This window comes from Calonectris borealis, chromosome 2 (genome assembly GCF_964195595.1).
Source record: "Calonectris borealis chromosome 2, bCalBor7.hap1.2, whole genome shotgun sequence".
Lineage (NCBI taxonomy): Eukaryota > Metazoa > Chordata > Aves > Procellariiformes > Procellariidae > Calonectris > Calonectris borealis.
The window spans coordinates 142889218-142906415 of NC_134313.1; the positions used below are offsets into that span (position 1 = coordinate 142889218).

The window sequence follows — 17198 nt, forward strand, 5'->3', positions numbered from 1 at the left end:
TACCAACAGTCTGTAATACTTGCTGTGTTTTGCATTGTGGTTTTTCTGCTGTTGAAAGCAGTAAGAATTACTCTCAATCCTGCTACACACACAATCCTGAGGGGAATTTAATTATGCAAAGCTTGCATTCCCATCAGCAGGAATTTGTTTGGTTGTTCTCACTACATTATGTACCCTCTTTCTTTATAAAGAGATTTTTCTTTCAGGCTTATGACTGAAACCTAGAAAAGGATCATTGATTAAACAGGCATTTTGTTTAGGGCAATGACTTAGTTATTTTAATATTGACTCAATTTGATCTAAGACTTTGCCCCATAAATAACAATTAAAACCAAAGAATTTAATTTAAAATACTAAAGCATTGGTTTTGTGGGATTTCTTGGCTTTTTATTTTTTTATTGAAACCCCGTCTTTCCCTCTGTCTGGTAGATATTGAAAGGACTTTAGGAGTAGCATCACAAGAACATGAAGAATATTTGGTCTGACTTAAGTCTGACAGCTAATTTCTTCCGCCCCCACTCCATCTGCACAGGCAGAGTGAAAAGGTTAGTTTGAGGAATGGAGGAAGATTAGGGAGAAAGAAATTATCTGTGCATAAAAAAACCACTGAGGAATTGCAGTGACTGCATAAGTAAACCAAAGTTTATTTCTGAAGTACTTTACTCTGCAGAGATGTTACCAGTGTCTATGTGTTTTGGGGTGGAGGGCCTTATGTAAATGTCATTATTATCTGATAAGAAAGTGGCACCGAGTGATTTGAGACTACAAAAGATGATGATGTTGTTTCTAGTCCTATTTTGAGTTGGATTTTTAGAAGCAGTGGCTGCCTGCTTCTGCCATTTGTCTGTGGGAGATGAGGAGGCTAGTGCTTCTGGAGACCAGGGTCATGGTTTTGCTGTTTGACATCCTCAAATAGAAATGTGTCCCTGAAAACTTGCCATAATCTGAATTGCTTAAGACTGCAGAGTCAATCTACATTGTCTGAGAGATGATCCTGGGTAATATTTTGAACACAAAAGTATAATTTCCTTGTTTGGCGGAAATGTTTCTATAACTTTTGGACTGTGATTTTACAAAAACCCCTTAGTTTTCTTATTAAACAATTACATGAATGGTGTTGTTTTTCCAATTAATAAGCAATGTTTGCAAATGCTTATTCATGTTTTTCTTTATATTTTTTCTTAGTTGCAGAAGCAGTTTGGATTTGAATATCAAACGTTAGTGGATGGTGAAGTTATCCTTCACCTTTACAACAGAGGAGGAATAGAACAAACAGCATCCATGCTAGATGGTGTATTTGCTTTCATCCTTCTGGACACTGCAAACAGAAAAGTGTTTCTCGCGAGAGATACCTATGGAGTCAGACCACTGTTTAAGGTGCTGACTGATGATGGATTTTTGGGTGTCTGTTCTGAGGCAAAAGGTAAAACCATTGTGTTTAGTGCCTAAATAACCTTAGTTATTGTTGTCGGAGCCAAACTTCTTTGTCAGGCTTTTCTTCTAAGTGTGAAGAGAAAGTGAACAGTAAGTTCAGTAATAAATGAACTATATTTAGTAGTATAAGAACTACACATCATTAAAACAAAAACAACAGACAGTAAACCTCTAAGATGTTTAACTGCCCTTAATATCTCTAAAATAACTTGCTTACTTAATTTTATAATTGTTTGTGTTCTGGAATCATGGCAGTATTGAGCCCAATCATGGCAGTTACCCCAAAGTTAAATGCAGTCTATGGAGTTAGGCTAGATTTATGCTACGAGGAATTATAGAATTTGTTCCTGGTGTTTTATGGTGAACTGGGAAATAAGGCCACAAGAACTGCTAATCGGTAAAAGCCAAGAATTTTAAAACCCTACTGAAATTTCCTGCAGCATTGGGTGATTTTCTAGCGACACTTATTTTATTTGAAGATGATTTTTTTCCTTTGAGATGACACAGCCACTAGTCTTTTTTTTTTTTTTTTAAAAAAAAAAAAGTAATTATCTCTAGTCTTGACACTTGCATAAACAAATTCAAACAGTGCCAAAAGGGAGTTTATTGCCTAAAATGCACTTCGGCTAAAATTGACTTTCACGATTACTTGTGTCTCTCCTGTTTACTGTATATCAATTTTATTGTCAGACTCCAGTGAAGGTTGACTCCTCTAATAGTAGTACTAAGTACTAGTACTAAGGGCTGTACCATCTCTGCTTCTTGGGAAGGAAGAAAGGAAGTGTATATTCTAAGGACTGTGTCCTGTAACCATCACAGTGAATTACTGGTCCCTCTCTAACAGCAATTCAGTATCTCTTTTGTGGAGTTCCTTAAGAGGCATCCAGGTGACCAGCAGGTGCAAAACATCCTCTTTCACAAGAGGAATGGAAATGAGGTTTGGCTACAAGTCTGATTCTTGGCGTTCATTAGCACTGATGTAGATCAGTCTGGAACAGACGAGTTACGAAATCACTAAATCAGTGTCAATTAAGCAATCACTTCAGTGATGTAGTTTTATTACAAACCTGTTGTTAGCTTGACTACACTTAATTTTAAACACAAAATCAGTTATTAACTGTCATTTGATAATGACTCTCATAAGCATATTACAGCTTGACCTGACTACATCATGTAGTCACTTAGAAAAGTGCTCCTCTTAATGCTTGCAGGAATAAGTTGCTACTTACCAATTAGTAAAACTTGCTGGCTTCCTTTCTCTGCTATCTGCCTCAGCTTGAGGAGGCTCAGATCCAAGTGTGCAACGTGCCAGAAGCAGAATCAGGCAGAAACCTGCCTGAGCCAGGGCAGACTCAGACTCAAAATGATATTTTGATCTTTGACACCAAATTTAGGATCTGGTATTTGTATATAGTTTTAGTACAGAGGCTGTTGAGTGAGGTATAACTTAACCATCCTAGGATAAACACTGTTGACTTTTTTTTCCCATTTTATCTGTAGGACTTATCAACTTAAAGCATTCAACATCCTTATGTCCTAAAGTGGAACCATTTCTACCGGGTCATTATGAAGTGTTGGATTTAAAGCCCTCTGGCAAGGTTGCATCAGTGGAATTGGTAAAATTTCATAGCTATAAAGATGAACCACTCCATGCTGCGTGTGATACAGTGGAAACTCTGCCTTCAGGTAGTACAGCAAAGCATTTGCTATTTATTCTGATTAAAAAGTGGAAAAATTATAATCTTTGAATATAAAATTTGCATTGATTGGTTTAAAAAAGTGCCATTTAAAAAAAAAACTAGAAGAACCTTTATAATGTAGGAACTTGAGAATTGTTTTTGTAGACAGTCATGTTCAAAGATATTTGAACTTGCATGCCCTCATTATCAAAGGAAATTCAGACAAATATCTTTGTTTTCCTAATTTCCTGCATAATCCAGCAAAGTCTAAGTAACACTTCTTGGGTTGTTTTTTTTTTCCCCTCTTCTTTTCTGGACAGGCTTTGATCTTGAAACAGTGAAAAGCAACATCCGTATTCTGTTTGAAAATGCTGTTAGAAAACGTTTGATGGCTCACAGAAGGATTGGTTGTCTTTTGTCAGGTAAGTAGCAAGAATCACAATTCTTGTGTCTTCTCTCTCTTTCGCCCATAATCTACCAGTTAGAGGAAAGTATGCTGGCTGTTCTGCTGTGATGTACCTGAAGTGATCTGAATCTTTATTTGCTTTTTGGTTACAGAGAACTTCTTAGTTTGTGATAAAGTTTTCCAGTTTACAAGTATCTTGAAAGTCTTATGCTTTTAAAGTTTACTCTGGGATGGAATGTTGGCTTGTTGAGATGCTGACCATTTTTTACTAAGAAAGAAATACAATACTTGTATTGAAAAATCACTCAATATATTCTTAAACATATAAGATTTATGCTTAGGCTGGTGTCTAAAAAGAAAATGTAAATATTACATTTGCTGTGCACTGAGTGAACATAGAAAAAGACCTTGGCGTGTTCAGCTAGCAGGAGGAACTGAAGTTCTTACTTGTCACCTTCTTTGCTTTAGCCTCCATCCTAGACTGTCCTTGATTCACCAAATTACAGGGGAGTATCTGGACCAAAATTATTTGCCACACTCTTTTTTCAGGTGAGGTAATAGCTTGTGGTACAGGAAGTTGCTCACTGAATTGGCTGTTACCAGATCAGTGTTACAGAGGTGCTTTACAGAAGTAAGGCTTTGTAGCCACGGGACTGACATCTTATTTACTGTGTTTTTGTAGCACTTTGTACTTGTGGTTAGAGTTTTGATGCCATAGAATCATAGAATAGTTTGGGTTGGAAGGGACCTTTAAAGGTCATCTAGTCCAACCTCCCCCCCGCCATGGGCAGGGACATCTTCAACTAGATCAGGTTGCTCAAAGCCCTGTCCAACCTGATCTTGAATGTTTCCAGGGATGGGGCATCTGCCACCTCTCTGGGCAATCTGTTCCAGTGTTTCACCACCCTCGTCATAAAGAATTTCTTCCTTAGATCTACTCTAAATCTACCCTCTTTTAGTTTAAAACCATTACCCCTTGTCCTATTGCAACAGGCCTTACTAAAAAGTCTGTCCCCATCTTTCTTATAAGCCCCCTTTAAGTACTGAAAGGCTGCAAAAAGGTCTCCCCAAAGCCTTCTCTTCTTCAGGCTGAACAACCCCAGCTCTCTCAGCCTTTCCTCATAGGAGAGGCGTTCCATCCCCCTGATCATTTTTGTGGCCTTCCTCCGGACCCACTCCAACGAACCCATGTCTTTCTCGTGCTGAGGGCTCCAGAGCTGGACGCAGTACTCCAGGTGGGGTCTCACCAGAGCAGAGTAGAGGGGCAGAATCACCTCCCTCGACCTGCTGGCCGTGCTTCTTTTGATGCAACCCAGGAGGTTGGATACGGTTGGCTTTGAACATCAGTAATTACACTCATTTATCATGAACCCTATTCAATGTGCATTTGAATGAGAGCGAACTGACTAGGAGATACTGTTGGACCATTTCCTTACTGTGGCATCATAAAAAGTAGGAAGGAGGTAAATGAAACAGGGAGATACGCAGAGTTGGAAGATCCCAGTCTCGGTAAAAAGCCTGTTCAAAACCCAGATTTCAGATATCAAATTAGAAGGCAGTCAGCAGCTCCTCGGATGCATGTGTAGAATATATTAGTAGCAAAACTAAGTGCCCATGCTGGTATAATACCAGAGTGCTTCACAATTTTGAGTATGCTTGGAGCATCACGATTGGAGAAGTGCTTTTGTTTCCAATCACGGAGGGAGTTCTGCAACTCCCAGTGGAAACTCAGGTTTTGATTTCCCTGATTTCCACATCCTGAGCACTCAGTTTGATTTCTATGCTCTCCTTTTCTCAGACTCTGTGTGTAATTTCTACAGAAGGAGATTTCTTTTACAAGGTAGCATGCCCACAAAGGGGATCGGGATAGGAATGAATGCTAATGCACTCAGCTGAAAAACCACATGCAGACTGTAGGAAACAAAGAGAAGAGGATTTTGCCTCATGCTTGTCAGAACTGCAGGCAGGTGTGGGAGAATGGGTACTGTGTTTTTCTCAGTACTTCAAAGGGGAGCAGCACGTAGAACTAGTCAAGGATTAGCAGAACTAGCTCATGAGAATAAGAAGATGGAACCTTAGAGTACATCTGGGCACCTTGTGCATCTCTTGGCTTTATTTTTTGGTTGTTTTTCAAACTGTTCAAATCCTTCCACTGTCTTCCTCTGAGAAAGAAGAGGAGGAGAAAAAAAGAATGTCAAAATGAACTTTGAAGTGATGTTTAAAAAATTAATTCCACTCAAAATATGTGAAACGTTTTTGAAAAATGATTGGGGAAGAGTGGAATCCTTACACTAAACGTTCTGTTCTTTTGCTTAATTCTTTTTTTATTCAAACAACAAACCAAAAAAAATTTACATAGTTCTGTCAGTAGAGTATCAAATATGTAGGTAAGAAGAGGATAGAGAGCAGTTTTGAAATGGAGAATAAATCCCATTATAGCAGAGTTGAGAAGTGGCATGTTCTATAGTGGTACAATGTTTTCAGAGCACTTTCTGTGTATCGTAAAGAAGGATTTCCACTGATGCTTCTGACATCTGAAGTACTAACAACTGTTACAAGATGTTCCACTAAAGTTGCCTGATTATCTTGTTAAGCAGAGGTAAATATGCACTTGTACAAGAAGTATCTTGGATTCATACGGCTTAAAAATGAAGCCCACTCATGAGATTCCGCTATCTAGATTCAGTGTCTTTAAGGGGAAATAAAAAAACAGTCAAACACCTAACCAAATAATTTGTTTTGTTGGCAGGGGGCTTAGATTCCAGCTTGGTTGCAGCTGTTCTTCTGAAACTGATGAAAGAACTCAACATCAATTATCCATTACAAACCTTTGCCATTGGAATGGAAAACAGTCCTGACTTAGTGGCTGCCAGAAAGGTATAGTAAGCGCTGCTTTCAGTTTGTTCTGAGCTGCAGTGTATATTAATGGTGCTAACTTCGTTGTATGGTATTAATAGTAATACTGAATATTCATGTGTCGGTATGATGTAGATCAGTTTGCAGTAGATCATTTAGTACAACATTTGCTGCTTAGTTAAATCTTACGAAAGAGATAATTGAGCCTTACCTGTTTTCTCTTGCATTTGGAAGACTTTCATGACAGACTCCCATTGCATTGTTACCAAAAGGACAGTACTTCAGAATTGTCTTAATTCTGCCTCTGGGTTTTAGGGTAAATATCCATGCTATGGTTCCTGTACTATGGCATTTGTATATATGTTAAATATTTTAAGTTAATTGTCAGTTTACTGAATTAAGAGCCTTGTACAAACTGTTTGGCATCTGGGGTACCCTTTAGGTATCCAGGCTGTCATGGCTTTTGACCTGCTTTTTCTCTTCACTGCAAATATCCGGAGTATTTAGAGCCTCTACAGATTCTGTTATGCGTTGAGCAAGCAGCTGGATGGTCTGTTGTAATCATGATTGAACACTGTAATTAGGGAGACTATGTTTCCTCTGGTGAATGTACTGTTGTAAGTCAGAGGGCTGCTACAGTATCATCTTTTCTTGGCCTAATGTCATGTAATTCTCACTGTGGCAGAAGGGAGTTGGTGTTTTCACCCAGCGTGTGTGTTTTAAACACAATGTATGTTTAAAAAATATTTTAATTGAAAAGCAATAAATTATTATGACCTTTTACAAACAGGTGGCAGCACATATAGGCAGTGAACATCATGAAGTAATATTTAATTCTGAAGAGGGAATTCAGGCAGTAGAGGAGGTTATCTTCTCCTTGGAAACCTATGATATAACAACAGTAAGAGCTTCAATTGGTAAGATTTTTTTTAATGGCAATCTTTCCTTTATATAGCCCGAATAAAATTTTATGCAAAATCATGTAGTCATCTGCTAGATCCTTTAGCTGTCACAAAACCTGGGAACTGGGACTCCCAAGTTCTGCTCCCCAGTTTTGTCTGTGATACCACACTGAGGCAAAAACAGTTGTTAGTTTCAAAGTCACCGACTGTACAAAACAATTGTCAAGAGGTGTTCCTCAAGCTTTGGGATGAAAAACAAAAGTTATATGAAGAAGAAACATTAGATCTACAGGTCTCGGTTTTCTGCTCTGATAAGTATAAACCTTGGAGGGAGGGGGAAAATTTACAGGTTATCTGAGGTACTGAATGTTATGATAGCAAAACAATTATGATTACCCTATTCCTTGCATAATTTTAATACTAAAGTGAAGCATTCCTTGTCACCCTCTAGTAACACATGTGCACTCAAGCCAGGTAGTCTTCTTATAATGTGTGTTTGATTCTGAGAAATGAAGGGAGTCACCAGTAGCTTCTTACAAAGCCTTGTCAACCTGATAAGAATGAAAAACCCTCATCCAATGTGACCTTCTGTGTAATGCCAGCTATGACATTTTGCCCAGTTAATCTTGTGTCAGCCTAAAACATTGTAAAAAAGTTGATAAGCATAATTCTGATAATAAATAATTATTAAAAAAAAAAATTTAAAAAGGGCTTCATCCGATTCAACCCACAGTGGCAGAGAGTTAAGCAGCAACTTTTGCTGGTAGTTTTGTTCTCCAAAGCTAGAAGGTTTGTTCAGGACTGTTCTGGAATTCATCATGTGCTTAATTTCAAACTGAGTCAGAGCAACTCCTATATGTGTTCCCACGGGAATCCTCCAGTATTCCCAGGATCACAGACACACACATCTTTCTGATATTTTGAAGACTAAGTATAAGTTTAGATGTATTTGCAGCACTTAGTTTGTGTGGCTGTTGATGGCTTTGAATAACAATGAGATGTTATTTTAGTGTATTGCACTTGTTTGCTACAGAAGAAAGTAGTGCAGGAGAGAAACATCTACAATGCTAAATTTAAAACTGTACTAGCTGTATATAGCATCATACATGTAGCTGTATTTTAATAACTTTATACTTCTTTTTTTTAAGGTATGTATCTTGTCTCCAAATATATACGGAAGAAAACAGACAGTGTGGTCATTTTTTCAGGAGAAGGATCAGATGAGCTGACACAAGGATATATATATTTCCATAAGGTAAATATATTGACTATACAGAAAGCCCTTGAGCTGCTTGTTCTCCCCTTCAACAGAAAATCTCTACTGAGATTTCAAGGTGTGAAGTTTGAGAGTTGTCACAGCTATATATTTGAGATAATTTCTCCTGAGGTAGCATAAAATCCAAGGAATTCAGTTTAATCACTTGAAAAATAACTTATTTTAAACTTCAAAATTCCTGAGACTGTTATTTCTCTTATGTGGTCTTTGCTAGTTCTGAGATCACTCAGTGATCATTACAACTCAAACACCAGACAGCAGGTAATGGTTCCCTCAGTGCAGCTGTATTATGTCTGTGTGCTACATGCATATGTCTGGTTACAGGCGCCGTCTCCCGAAGAAGCTGCAGAAGAGAGCGAGAGGCTTCTGAAGGAGCTCTACCTGTTTGATGTACTTCGTGCAGACAGAACTACTGCAGCACACGGGTAAAACAGTCTCTTGGATGCTGAGGACTTTTGTGATTTAAAAGGTGTTCAAGTGGTGTTCCGTATTGGGGCCAGTTCTGTTCAATATCTTCATCAATGATCTGGACGAGGGGATCGAGTGCTCCCTCAGTAAGTTTGCAGACGACACCAAGCTGGGCGGGAGTGTTGATCTGCTGGAGGGTAGGAAGGCTCTGCAGAGAGACCTGGACAGGCTGGATCGATGGGTTGAGGCCAATTGTATGAGATTCAACAAGGCCAAGTGCCGGGTCCTGCACTTCGGCCACAACAACCCCAGGCAACGCTACAGGCTTGGGGAAGAGTGGCTGGAAAGCTGCCCAGAGGAAAAGGACCTGGGGGTGCTGGTTGACAGCCGGCTGAACATGAGCCAGCAGTGTGCCCAGGTGGCCAAGAAGGCCAATAGCATCCTGGCCTGTATCAGAATAGACTAGACTAGAGTAGACTATTTCAGTTGGAAGGGACCTACAACGATCATCTATCCAACTGCCTGACCACTTCAGGGCTGATCAAGTTAAAGCATATTATTAAGGGCATTGTTCAAACACCTTTTAAACACTGACAGATTTGGGGCATCGACCACCTCTCTAGGAAGCCTGTTCCAGCTTTTGACCACCCTCTTTGTAAAGAAATGCTTCCTAATGTCCAGTCTAAACCTTCCCTGGCACAGCTTTGAACCATTCCCACGTGTCCTGTCACTGGATACCAGGGAGAAGAAATCAGCACCTCCCTCTCCACTTCCCTTCCTCAGGAAGCTGCAGAGAGCAATGAGGTTGTCCCTCGGCCTCCTTTCCTCCAAACTAGACAAGCCCAGAGTCATTGGCCGTTCCTCACAGGACATGCCTTCCCGCCCTTTCACCAGCTTTGTTGCCCTCCTCTGGACGCATTCAAGGACCTGAACATCCTTCTTAAATTGTGGGGCCCAGAACTGCACGCAGTACTCCAGGTGAGTCTGCACCAACGCTGAAGACAGTGGGATAATCACCTCTTTTGGCCGGCTGGTTACACCGTGTTTGATGCACCCCAGGGTGCGGTTTGCCCTCTTGGGTGCCACTGCTGACTCACATGGAGCCTGCGCTCGACCAGCACCCCCAGAGCCCTTTCTGCAGGGCAGCGCTCCAGCCACTCCTCTCCCAATTTATACTTGTGCCTGGCATTACTCCGTCCCAGGTGCAGAATCTGGCATTCGACTTGTTAAATTTCATCCCATTAATCATTGTCCAATGCTCCAATCTGTCTAGATCCCTCTGCAAGGCATCTTGTCCCTCAAGAGAGTCAACAGCACCTCCCAGTTTGGTATCATCAGAAAACTTACTAATGGTGCCTTCAGCTCCTGCATCCAGATAGTTGATAAATATATTGAACAGAACTGGCCCTAGAATTGAACCCTGAGGAACACCACTGGTGACCAGTCGCCAGCCAGATGTAGCCCCATTTACTACAACCCTTTGAGCTCTGCCCTTCAGCCAGTTCTTCACCCAGCGCACCATGAACCCACTCATCCCACAGTTGGACAACTTGTCCAGAAGGGTGTTGTGAGGGACAGTACCAAAAGCCTTACTAAAATCCAGAAAAACTACATCCACCGCCTTCCCTTCATCTACTAAGTGGGTGACCTTATCATGGAAGGATATCAAATTAGTTAAACAGGACTTTCCTTTTGTGAACCCATGTTGACTGTGCCAGAAGTAATGTGGCCAGCAGGATTAGGGAAGTGATTGTCCCCCTGTATTTGGCGTTGATGAGGCTGCACCTCGAATACTGTGTTCAGTTTTGGGCCCCTCACTACAAGAAGGACATTGAGGTGCTGGAGCGTGTCCAAAGAACAGCAACAAAGCTGGTGACGTGTCTAGAGCACAAGTCTCATGAGGAGCAGCTGAGGGAACTGGAGTTGTTTAGTCTGGAGAAAAGGAGGTTCAGGGGAGACCTTATCGGTCTCTACAACTACGTGGAAGAAGGTTGTAGCGAAGTCAGTGTCGATCTTTTTTGCCAAGTGACAGGTGATAGGATGAGAGGACATGGCCTCAAGCTGTGCCAGGGGAGGTTTAGATTGGATATTAGGAATACCTTCTTCACCAAAAGGGTTGTCAAGCCTTGGAACAGGCTGCCCAGGGAAGTGGTTGAGTCACCATGCCTGGAGGTATTTAAAAGAGGTGTAGACGTGGCGCTTAGGGACATGGTTTAGCGGTGTACTTGGCAGTGCTAGGTTGGACTCGATGATCTTAAAGGTCTTTTCCAACCCAAATGATTCTGTGATTCTATGATTTTAAAATCGAAGTTGTAGCCTGAAGGAATTTGAGCAACAGCAAACCACACTGCAAAATTTAATCCAGTCTTCTGTTATTGTAGAGCCCACTGTGTTGCCAACTGATGCAGGAAATATCTTTTGTCTGGGATTGTATCGGTCTTTATAGAAGCAGTGAATTAGAAATACAAACATGCAGAGTTAAGGAAGGAAGGCAAAGTGTATTTGAGTTTGGGTTTTTTGAAGTTTAGACAAAGAGGAATCTTGAATCCCATAATCACTATGCATATGAAGAGTTAAAAAACATACTGAAAGAGAAAAGTATGTGCACTGACTCAGGTAGCTGACTGTAATAAAGAGATGTTAGGATACAGTCTGTATGATTGATACCTTAAAGAATCACCAAATTGTACACTGCAGAAAATAGCGTTATTTTACTAAAGAAATACATGAATTAAAAGGAGAATATTGTTGGGAAGCTGGCTATAGATAAGAAAAAGATGGTACCTTTGGCAAAGCAAACAACTTACTGATCAGGAAACTTAACTTGTATATTGATCCTGCCACAAAATGACTTGCCCAGGTTTTTATAACCTTCTTACATTTATCTTTCCTATATAAAAGACAGACAGGGTGCAGGAGACCTGCCACTTGCCTCATAATTTGTTTTGTGCTGAAAAGTTTGGCCATATGTTCAAGGATGTTTAATATCACACTCTTCTTTGGAGAGTTGCCATTTCTTGAAGAGCAGCTGGGGTCAGCCTCACAGCACTGGTAGGAAGAAAGAACCCTTGCATTAATAAATTAAAACTGAATTTAAGGTGTTCAGATTTATGGAAAAAAGGGAGAGGAATTATGAGTAGAGAGGAAATGATGGGAGAAAGGATGAAAGTACCTTTATCAGTTAGAAAAAAATAACTGTAGGGAAAGACTTGCAATACAAATCTTGTCAGTATATGTGGAAACTGAACCTCAGTGCTTGATTGCTGAATGACGATGGTTTTTTTTGGTAAGGTGGGTATTACTTGAAGTAGTTGAAGAGGAGAAGCTACAGAGACAATGAAATTACTAGAATGCAGTATAACATCTCCATTTGACTATGAAGCTGGGCAGCATGTCTCTTGAGGAAACATACTGAGAGGGTTTCTTCCTACTGAAGACACAGTTACTGTAATTTTATTTGTTGCCTTCAGTGTCCTTAGAAGCCATGGTATGCATAAGAGAATGTAAGCAGGAAGACTTTGTACGTGTATATCTGCCACTGGTGTAGGAGAGAACTTGTTGTGCAAATGCTGCAGGATCAGTAGCCAACAGCTTAATGGTGTCCATGTGGACTCCTTTTCGTGTTTCTTGAGAACACAAACAAATGTGGATTTCAGAAATGACAGCAGAAATCCTTGCTTAGTTCTGTGACATCTTTACAAATGCTGATGCAAATCCCAGTGAGCAACTTGGTAGTCCTCTGGGGGCAACAGGACTTTTTTTCAATGTGTTTTTGCTTACATGGAACAACAGTTGTTGCAAATCCTGCAGGACTGTAGTCTTTAAATTCATTGTACGAGAAGCTGTCCAGCAGATGGCATCATAAATCATCAAGATCTTTATTTAATCTGTGCTGACCATATATTTAACTTTCCAAATTGATGAATTAAATGCAGATAGTTATGAATATGCAAGTGAAATTTCTTCAAGTAAAAGCAGAAAACCTTGTGTTTGTGTGAAAGACAGGGAAAGCTTAACTGTTACGGAATTTGTAAGCAGATGACTTGTTGGATTAGTTCAGTATCTTTTCTATTTATTTTCCCTGTTTAGTCTCGAACTGAGAGTCCCATTTTTGGATCATCGGTTTACTTCTTATTATTTATCTCTACCAGCAGAACTGCGAATCCCAAAGGTATGTAAAACTAGAGTTGGACCCAAGTGTAAGCTTACAAATTCACTGATACGCGTTCTAAGCATGACGCAATTGCTGAATTCAATGGTTAAGTCCTCTACCCAAAGTCAAGCATGCTCTTAAATATTTTGCTGGATTATGGGACTACTGGGAACCCTTTTCTGACCAGACCTTCTGAAAGGAAAACATTTCTTAAGTGTTTAAAGCCAGATCTTTGTACTGCAGTTTCTGAGACTCATTACATTGTTTGTTGTTCTGCAAACAGAATGGAATTGAAAAATACCTTTTAAGACAGTCCTTTGAAGATTCCAACTTGCTTCCCAAAGAAATACTCTGGAGACCCAAGGAAGCTTTCAGTGATGGTATAGCATCAGTAAAGAAATCCTGGTTTTCTATTCTTCAGGACTATATTGATCAACAGGTACAATATTACTTTTTTTTTTTGTCTTTCACATTAGGTGTATTAGAAATGGCTGCCAAGGGGAGGCAGCTCACATGCTTATTTGGGAGAATAAATCTGGGTATGAAGTAACTTGAGCTTCATGGTGGAGGAGCAAAATAAACTTTAATCAATGGTCTTCTAGCTATCTGAGTTGGTTAAAGGCATTTGAAATCCTAAATATAAAGAAAAGCTAGAGCCTGACAGAAATGGCTGCGTAAAGAAATGAACATAATTTAAGTATCTGGATTGCAAATTAGATTGTGTGTTGGCAAACATAATTTCAGGGTTACATGCAAAGCAACTGCTTCAGCTGAAGGCTCCTCCATGAACTTACTCTGCAGCTGAGTAACAGCATAATGACTTTATAATGTCCTTTCTTGTTTATCTCATTTGTTTTTCCCAGCCATGCCTACCTAAGCCCTTTTGCTTTTTAAAGCCTCTGCTTGCATTGCTAACCAATGAAGACTTGCAGCATTTTGACTTTGGACAAAGGATAATAATCTCTGGTGTACAGAGGTAGTTTAATCATCGAGAGGAAGGAATAACACCCAATTTACACCAGAGCTCTGTTCTGCAGAAATACATGTAGTCTGGCCTGTGGACGGGTGCTTGTCTGTCCTACCACCTACTGCTTGTTTCCCATTTTCTTTCTCTATATCCACAGACAAGAAAGTAGTTGGGTCAGGCAACAGTGTTGTGCTGCCTGTACTGAGCCTGTATTGGTGTAGTAGGGGCAAATTTATTTAATGGCTGTGAGGAGTTAGACAGCATATTGGCAGTGGAAGCTAGCTGCTTTAGAAATTGCCTCAACTGGTGCAACTATTCATCCTCCCTTTCTTAGCCAACTTAGCAACTGCAGGTGTCTTTGCCTCTGCATCCCAGGTCTTTTGTTGCTAAGAGCTTAGTTATACAAGCAGAGTCAACAGCCTTCTGCGAGCTGGAAAAAAAAACCAGGAAGCTACTTACATGGCAAAAAGACTGCTTTAAGTTGTTCCAGTTGATTAACAGCAAAGATGAGGATAGGAAAGAAGTTTTTGTGAGCTTACTGACAAGGATGATTGTAACCCAAAGAGAAATGGGCTTCACGTATAGTGCAGAGAGAAGTATTAACAACACTGGAAATACAGTTATGTATTCATAAAGATCAAGGGAGCCTATGACAAAAATTGACCTGTCAGAAACCTCTGCCTCTAGAATAGACTTTTTTTTTTTTAAACCTATGGGCATTCAGTGGTTGGTGAATCCTAGTATGTCTTTAACTTGTAGCAAATTGACTTGTAAACGTTAAATGTTTTGCTTATGTCTATAGGTTGATGACCTTCTGCTGGAAAAGGCTGCGGAGAAATATCCTTTCAATCCTCCTAAAACGAAAGAAAGTTATTACTACCGCCAGATCTTTGAAAAGCACTACTCAGGGCGAAGCAACTGGCTGCCCCACTACTGGATGCCAAGATGGGTTAAAGCTACTGATCCTTCTGCTCGCACGTTGAAACATTACAAGTCAGCTACCCAAGAATAGGCTGTTGAAATAATCCCCCAAATAGAAGTGCTGCGAGCAATTGCATGCACTCTGCTTTAAAAAGACCAAACAGATTATGCAAACCTAAAGCTTAAGTGGTCTTTAAGATGCATTTTGACAATGCTATTGGAAATAAGAGCTTTCTGTGGTTAGTGTACTATTAAAAATTCACCTTGCTGTACCAAAACTTTGTAATTCATGGGAAAATACTTTATGGACAAGATACTACCTTATTTGGCAGCTCTGTTCCTTATGTGACCTCAACTGTATTAATTTGCCTTGCAGCCATTTAATATATTTTAATGTGAGCTCTGTTTTGAGGACTTGAATAAGGCTAAGCGATGCAAACTGCTGCAGGCCCTCTGAGCAAAGAGGAATTTGACCCTAGCAATTTAGTGATTTGTGTTCCTGGCTGTGGGGTTTGGATAGTCTGTCTGTATTTCTGTATTCTGAATGTCTTTCTAAGCATTCCTGAGAACCTTGGTCTGGTTTTCAAAAGATATTTAGATATTCATAGCTATGCAGAGATGCTTACTAGAGTTTATAATAGTGGTGGTGCTGGGTGTTAATTAAATGAATGGGAATCTTATTTGCTACTGTAAAGCCAGCAGTTGGCTGTTTTGAATCTTGTAAGTATACCAGCAGTCTAAAGATATTGTGTTCTGTTACCAAAGAGCAGAACAGACAAGAGAAGCCGAGTTATGTCTTTGTTTCTAACTCAAGGGCTTCAATTTTTAAATGTATTTATTATTCTTGAAAATAGAGTATTAACCAGATGATTTGTGTAGTCTGATCGAAGTTGCATGACTAAGTATTTTAAGAAATTTTTCACTTATTGTGAGATTTTTTCCATCTGTATGATGAAAAGTTAGACTGTGTTGCTGCTCAACTGCATGTTGCCAACTGTGTGGTGAACCAACCCTGTTAACCATAGGTTTTAGTCAGACAAAGCATCATTGAAGACAATGGGATCAGACACCTTGCTTGGAAAAAAGGAAAAAAAGCTTCTTCAGAAACCACAAGAACTTCTAATACCCTACTGAAAAACACATGACTTTTTACCTAGGACAACTTTTTATTAACTACTTAGGCATGGGGGCTGCTTTTTTAAAGGTAACTTAAACATAAGGGCGGTCAAAAAATATGTGTGCTGCAGGTTGACTTGATTAGCATTATGGTCTTTATGAAGACAGAAGTCTAGTTTATTGTCCCTCTTGACTAGGAAACCAAAGCCAATTGTTATTTAAAAGGTAAAATATAAGCAATTCTGGTTTAAAATCTTCATAAAATGACTGATTGTCTATTTATTACTCCCCCCTAATCCTGCATTTGAATCTCTATTCCAGAAGCCTTACTGAACCTCTTGGTGGTACCAGGGAGCCCGTGAACTGTCCAGCTATGGCCAGTAGTGGCCATATTTTGACATAAACTTGCACATACTAGTCATTTATGAATATATGATGAGTAAGGTAATATGTTCCTGTAGCCTTCTTTACTTAAGGGCCATGTGCTTGTCTTTCTGGATTTCTTTGAAGCAGTGAAGTATATTTTGACTTGGGAGAGGAGTATGGAGTATGTTGATCAGGTCCTGATGTGTAAAGATAAGAGTTACTACTCTCTGTAAACTTCCCAAGGCTGAGATGATAAGAAAATAGCATTTGCCTAAAGTAAAAATAGGCTCAACACATTTTGGGGTCATTACTCGAATGCACTTTCTGCTGCAACATTGTCAGGTATTCAAGGAAATGCACCTTAATTTTTTTAATTCCTAATACATTGGGCATTTACGTAGTGAGGCAAGATCCTAGACTGGTGATCCTAATTATTTTAGCTTTTTACTGATGTGCAGATGAAAAATACAGTGTTTGGTGCCTTATTCTTGTTAAAGGTATAAATGCTAGGGGTCTCAGGATTGAAAACCTGTTCATTCCTTCTCCATGTATAGACTTAAATTCTACAGCCTTTTTTGGCTTCTGTGACACTCTGTACTTTCTCTTTTCTCTTCTTTTTTTCCTTTTTTTTTTAAATAGCAGCTATCCGGGATCATTTGCTAGTTGAAGACATGTTTGTAGTTTGTCACAGGAGGGAATGGGATGCAGGTCCAG

At 39.7% G+C, this 17198-nt stretch overlaps 1 protein-coding gene across 2 annotated transcripts in view; it reads left to right on the forward strand.

The window, feature by feature from the left end:
- Positions 1 to 16376, forward strand: part of ASNS (asparagine synthetase (glutamine-hydrolyzing)) — a 29634-nt gene extending 13258 nt beyond the window's left edge. Inside the window, exons 3-12 of one of the 2 annotated variants that reach the window (XM_075143704.1) lie at positions 1186 to 1423; positions 2935 to 3120; positions 3434 to 3535; positions 6269 to 6396; positions 7166 to 7292; positions 8426 to 8532; positions 8878 to 8978; positions 13051 to 13132; positions 13398 to 13553; positions 14884 to 15378. In XM_075143704.1, coding sequence (XP_074999805.1) covers positions 1186 to 1423; positions 2935 to 3120; positions 3434 to 3535; positions 6269 to 6396; positions 7166 to 7292; positions 8426 to 8532; positions 8878 to 8978; positions 13051 to 13132; positions 13398 to 13553; positions 14884 to 15093 — 1437 coding nt within the window. In that variant the 3' untranslated portion in view covers positions 15094 to 15378. Of the gene's footprint in view, positions 1 to 1185; positions 1424 to 2934; positions 3121 to 3433; positions 3536 to 6268; positions 6397 to 7165; positions 7293 to 8425; positions 8533 to 8877; positions 8979 to 13050; positions 13133 to 13397; positions 13554 to 14883 lie in introns of both variants that reach the window. The other variant, XM_075143705.1, reaches the window with a different exon arrangement.
- Positions 16377 to 17198: the final 822 nt, after the last annotated feature.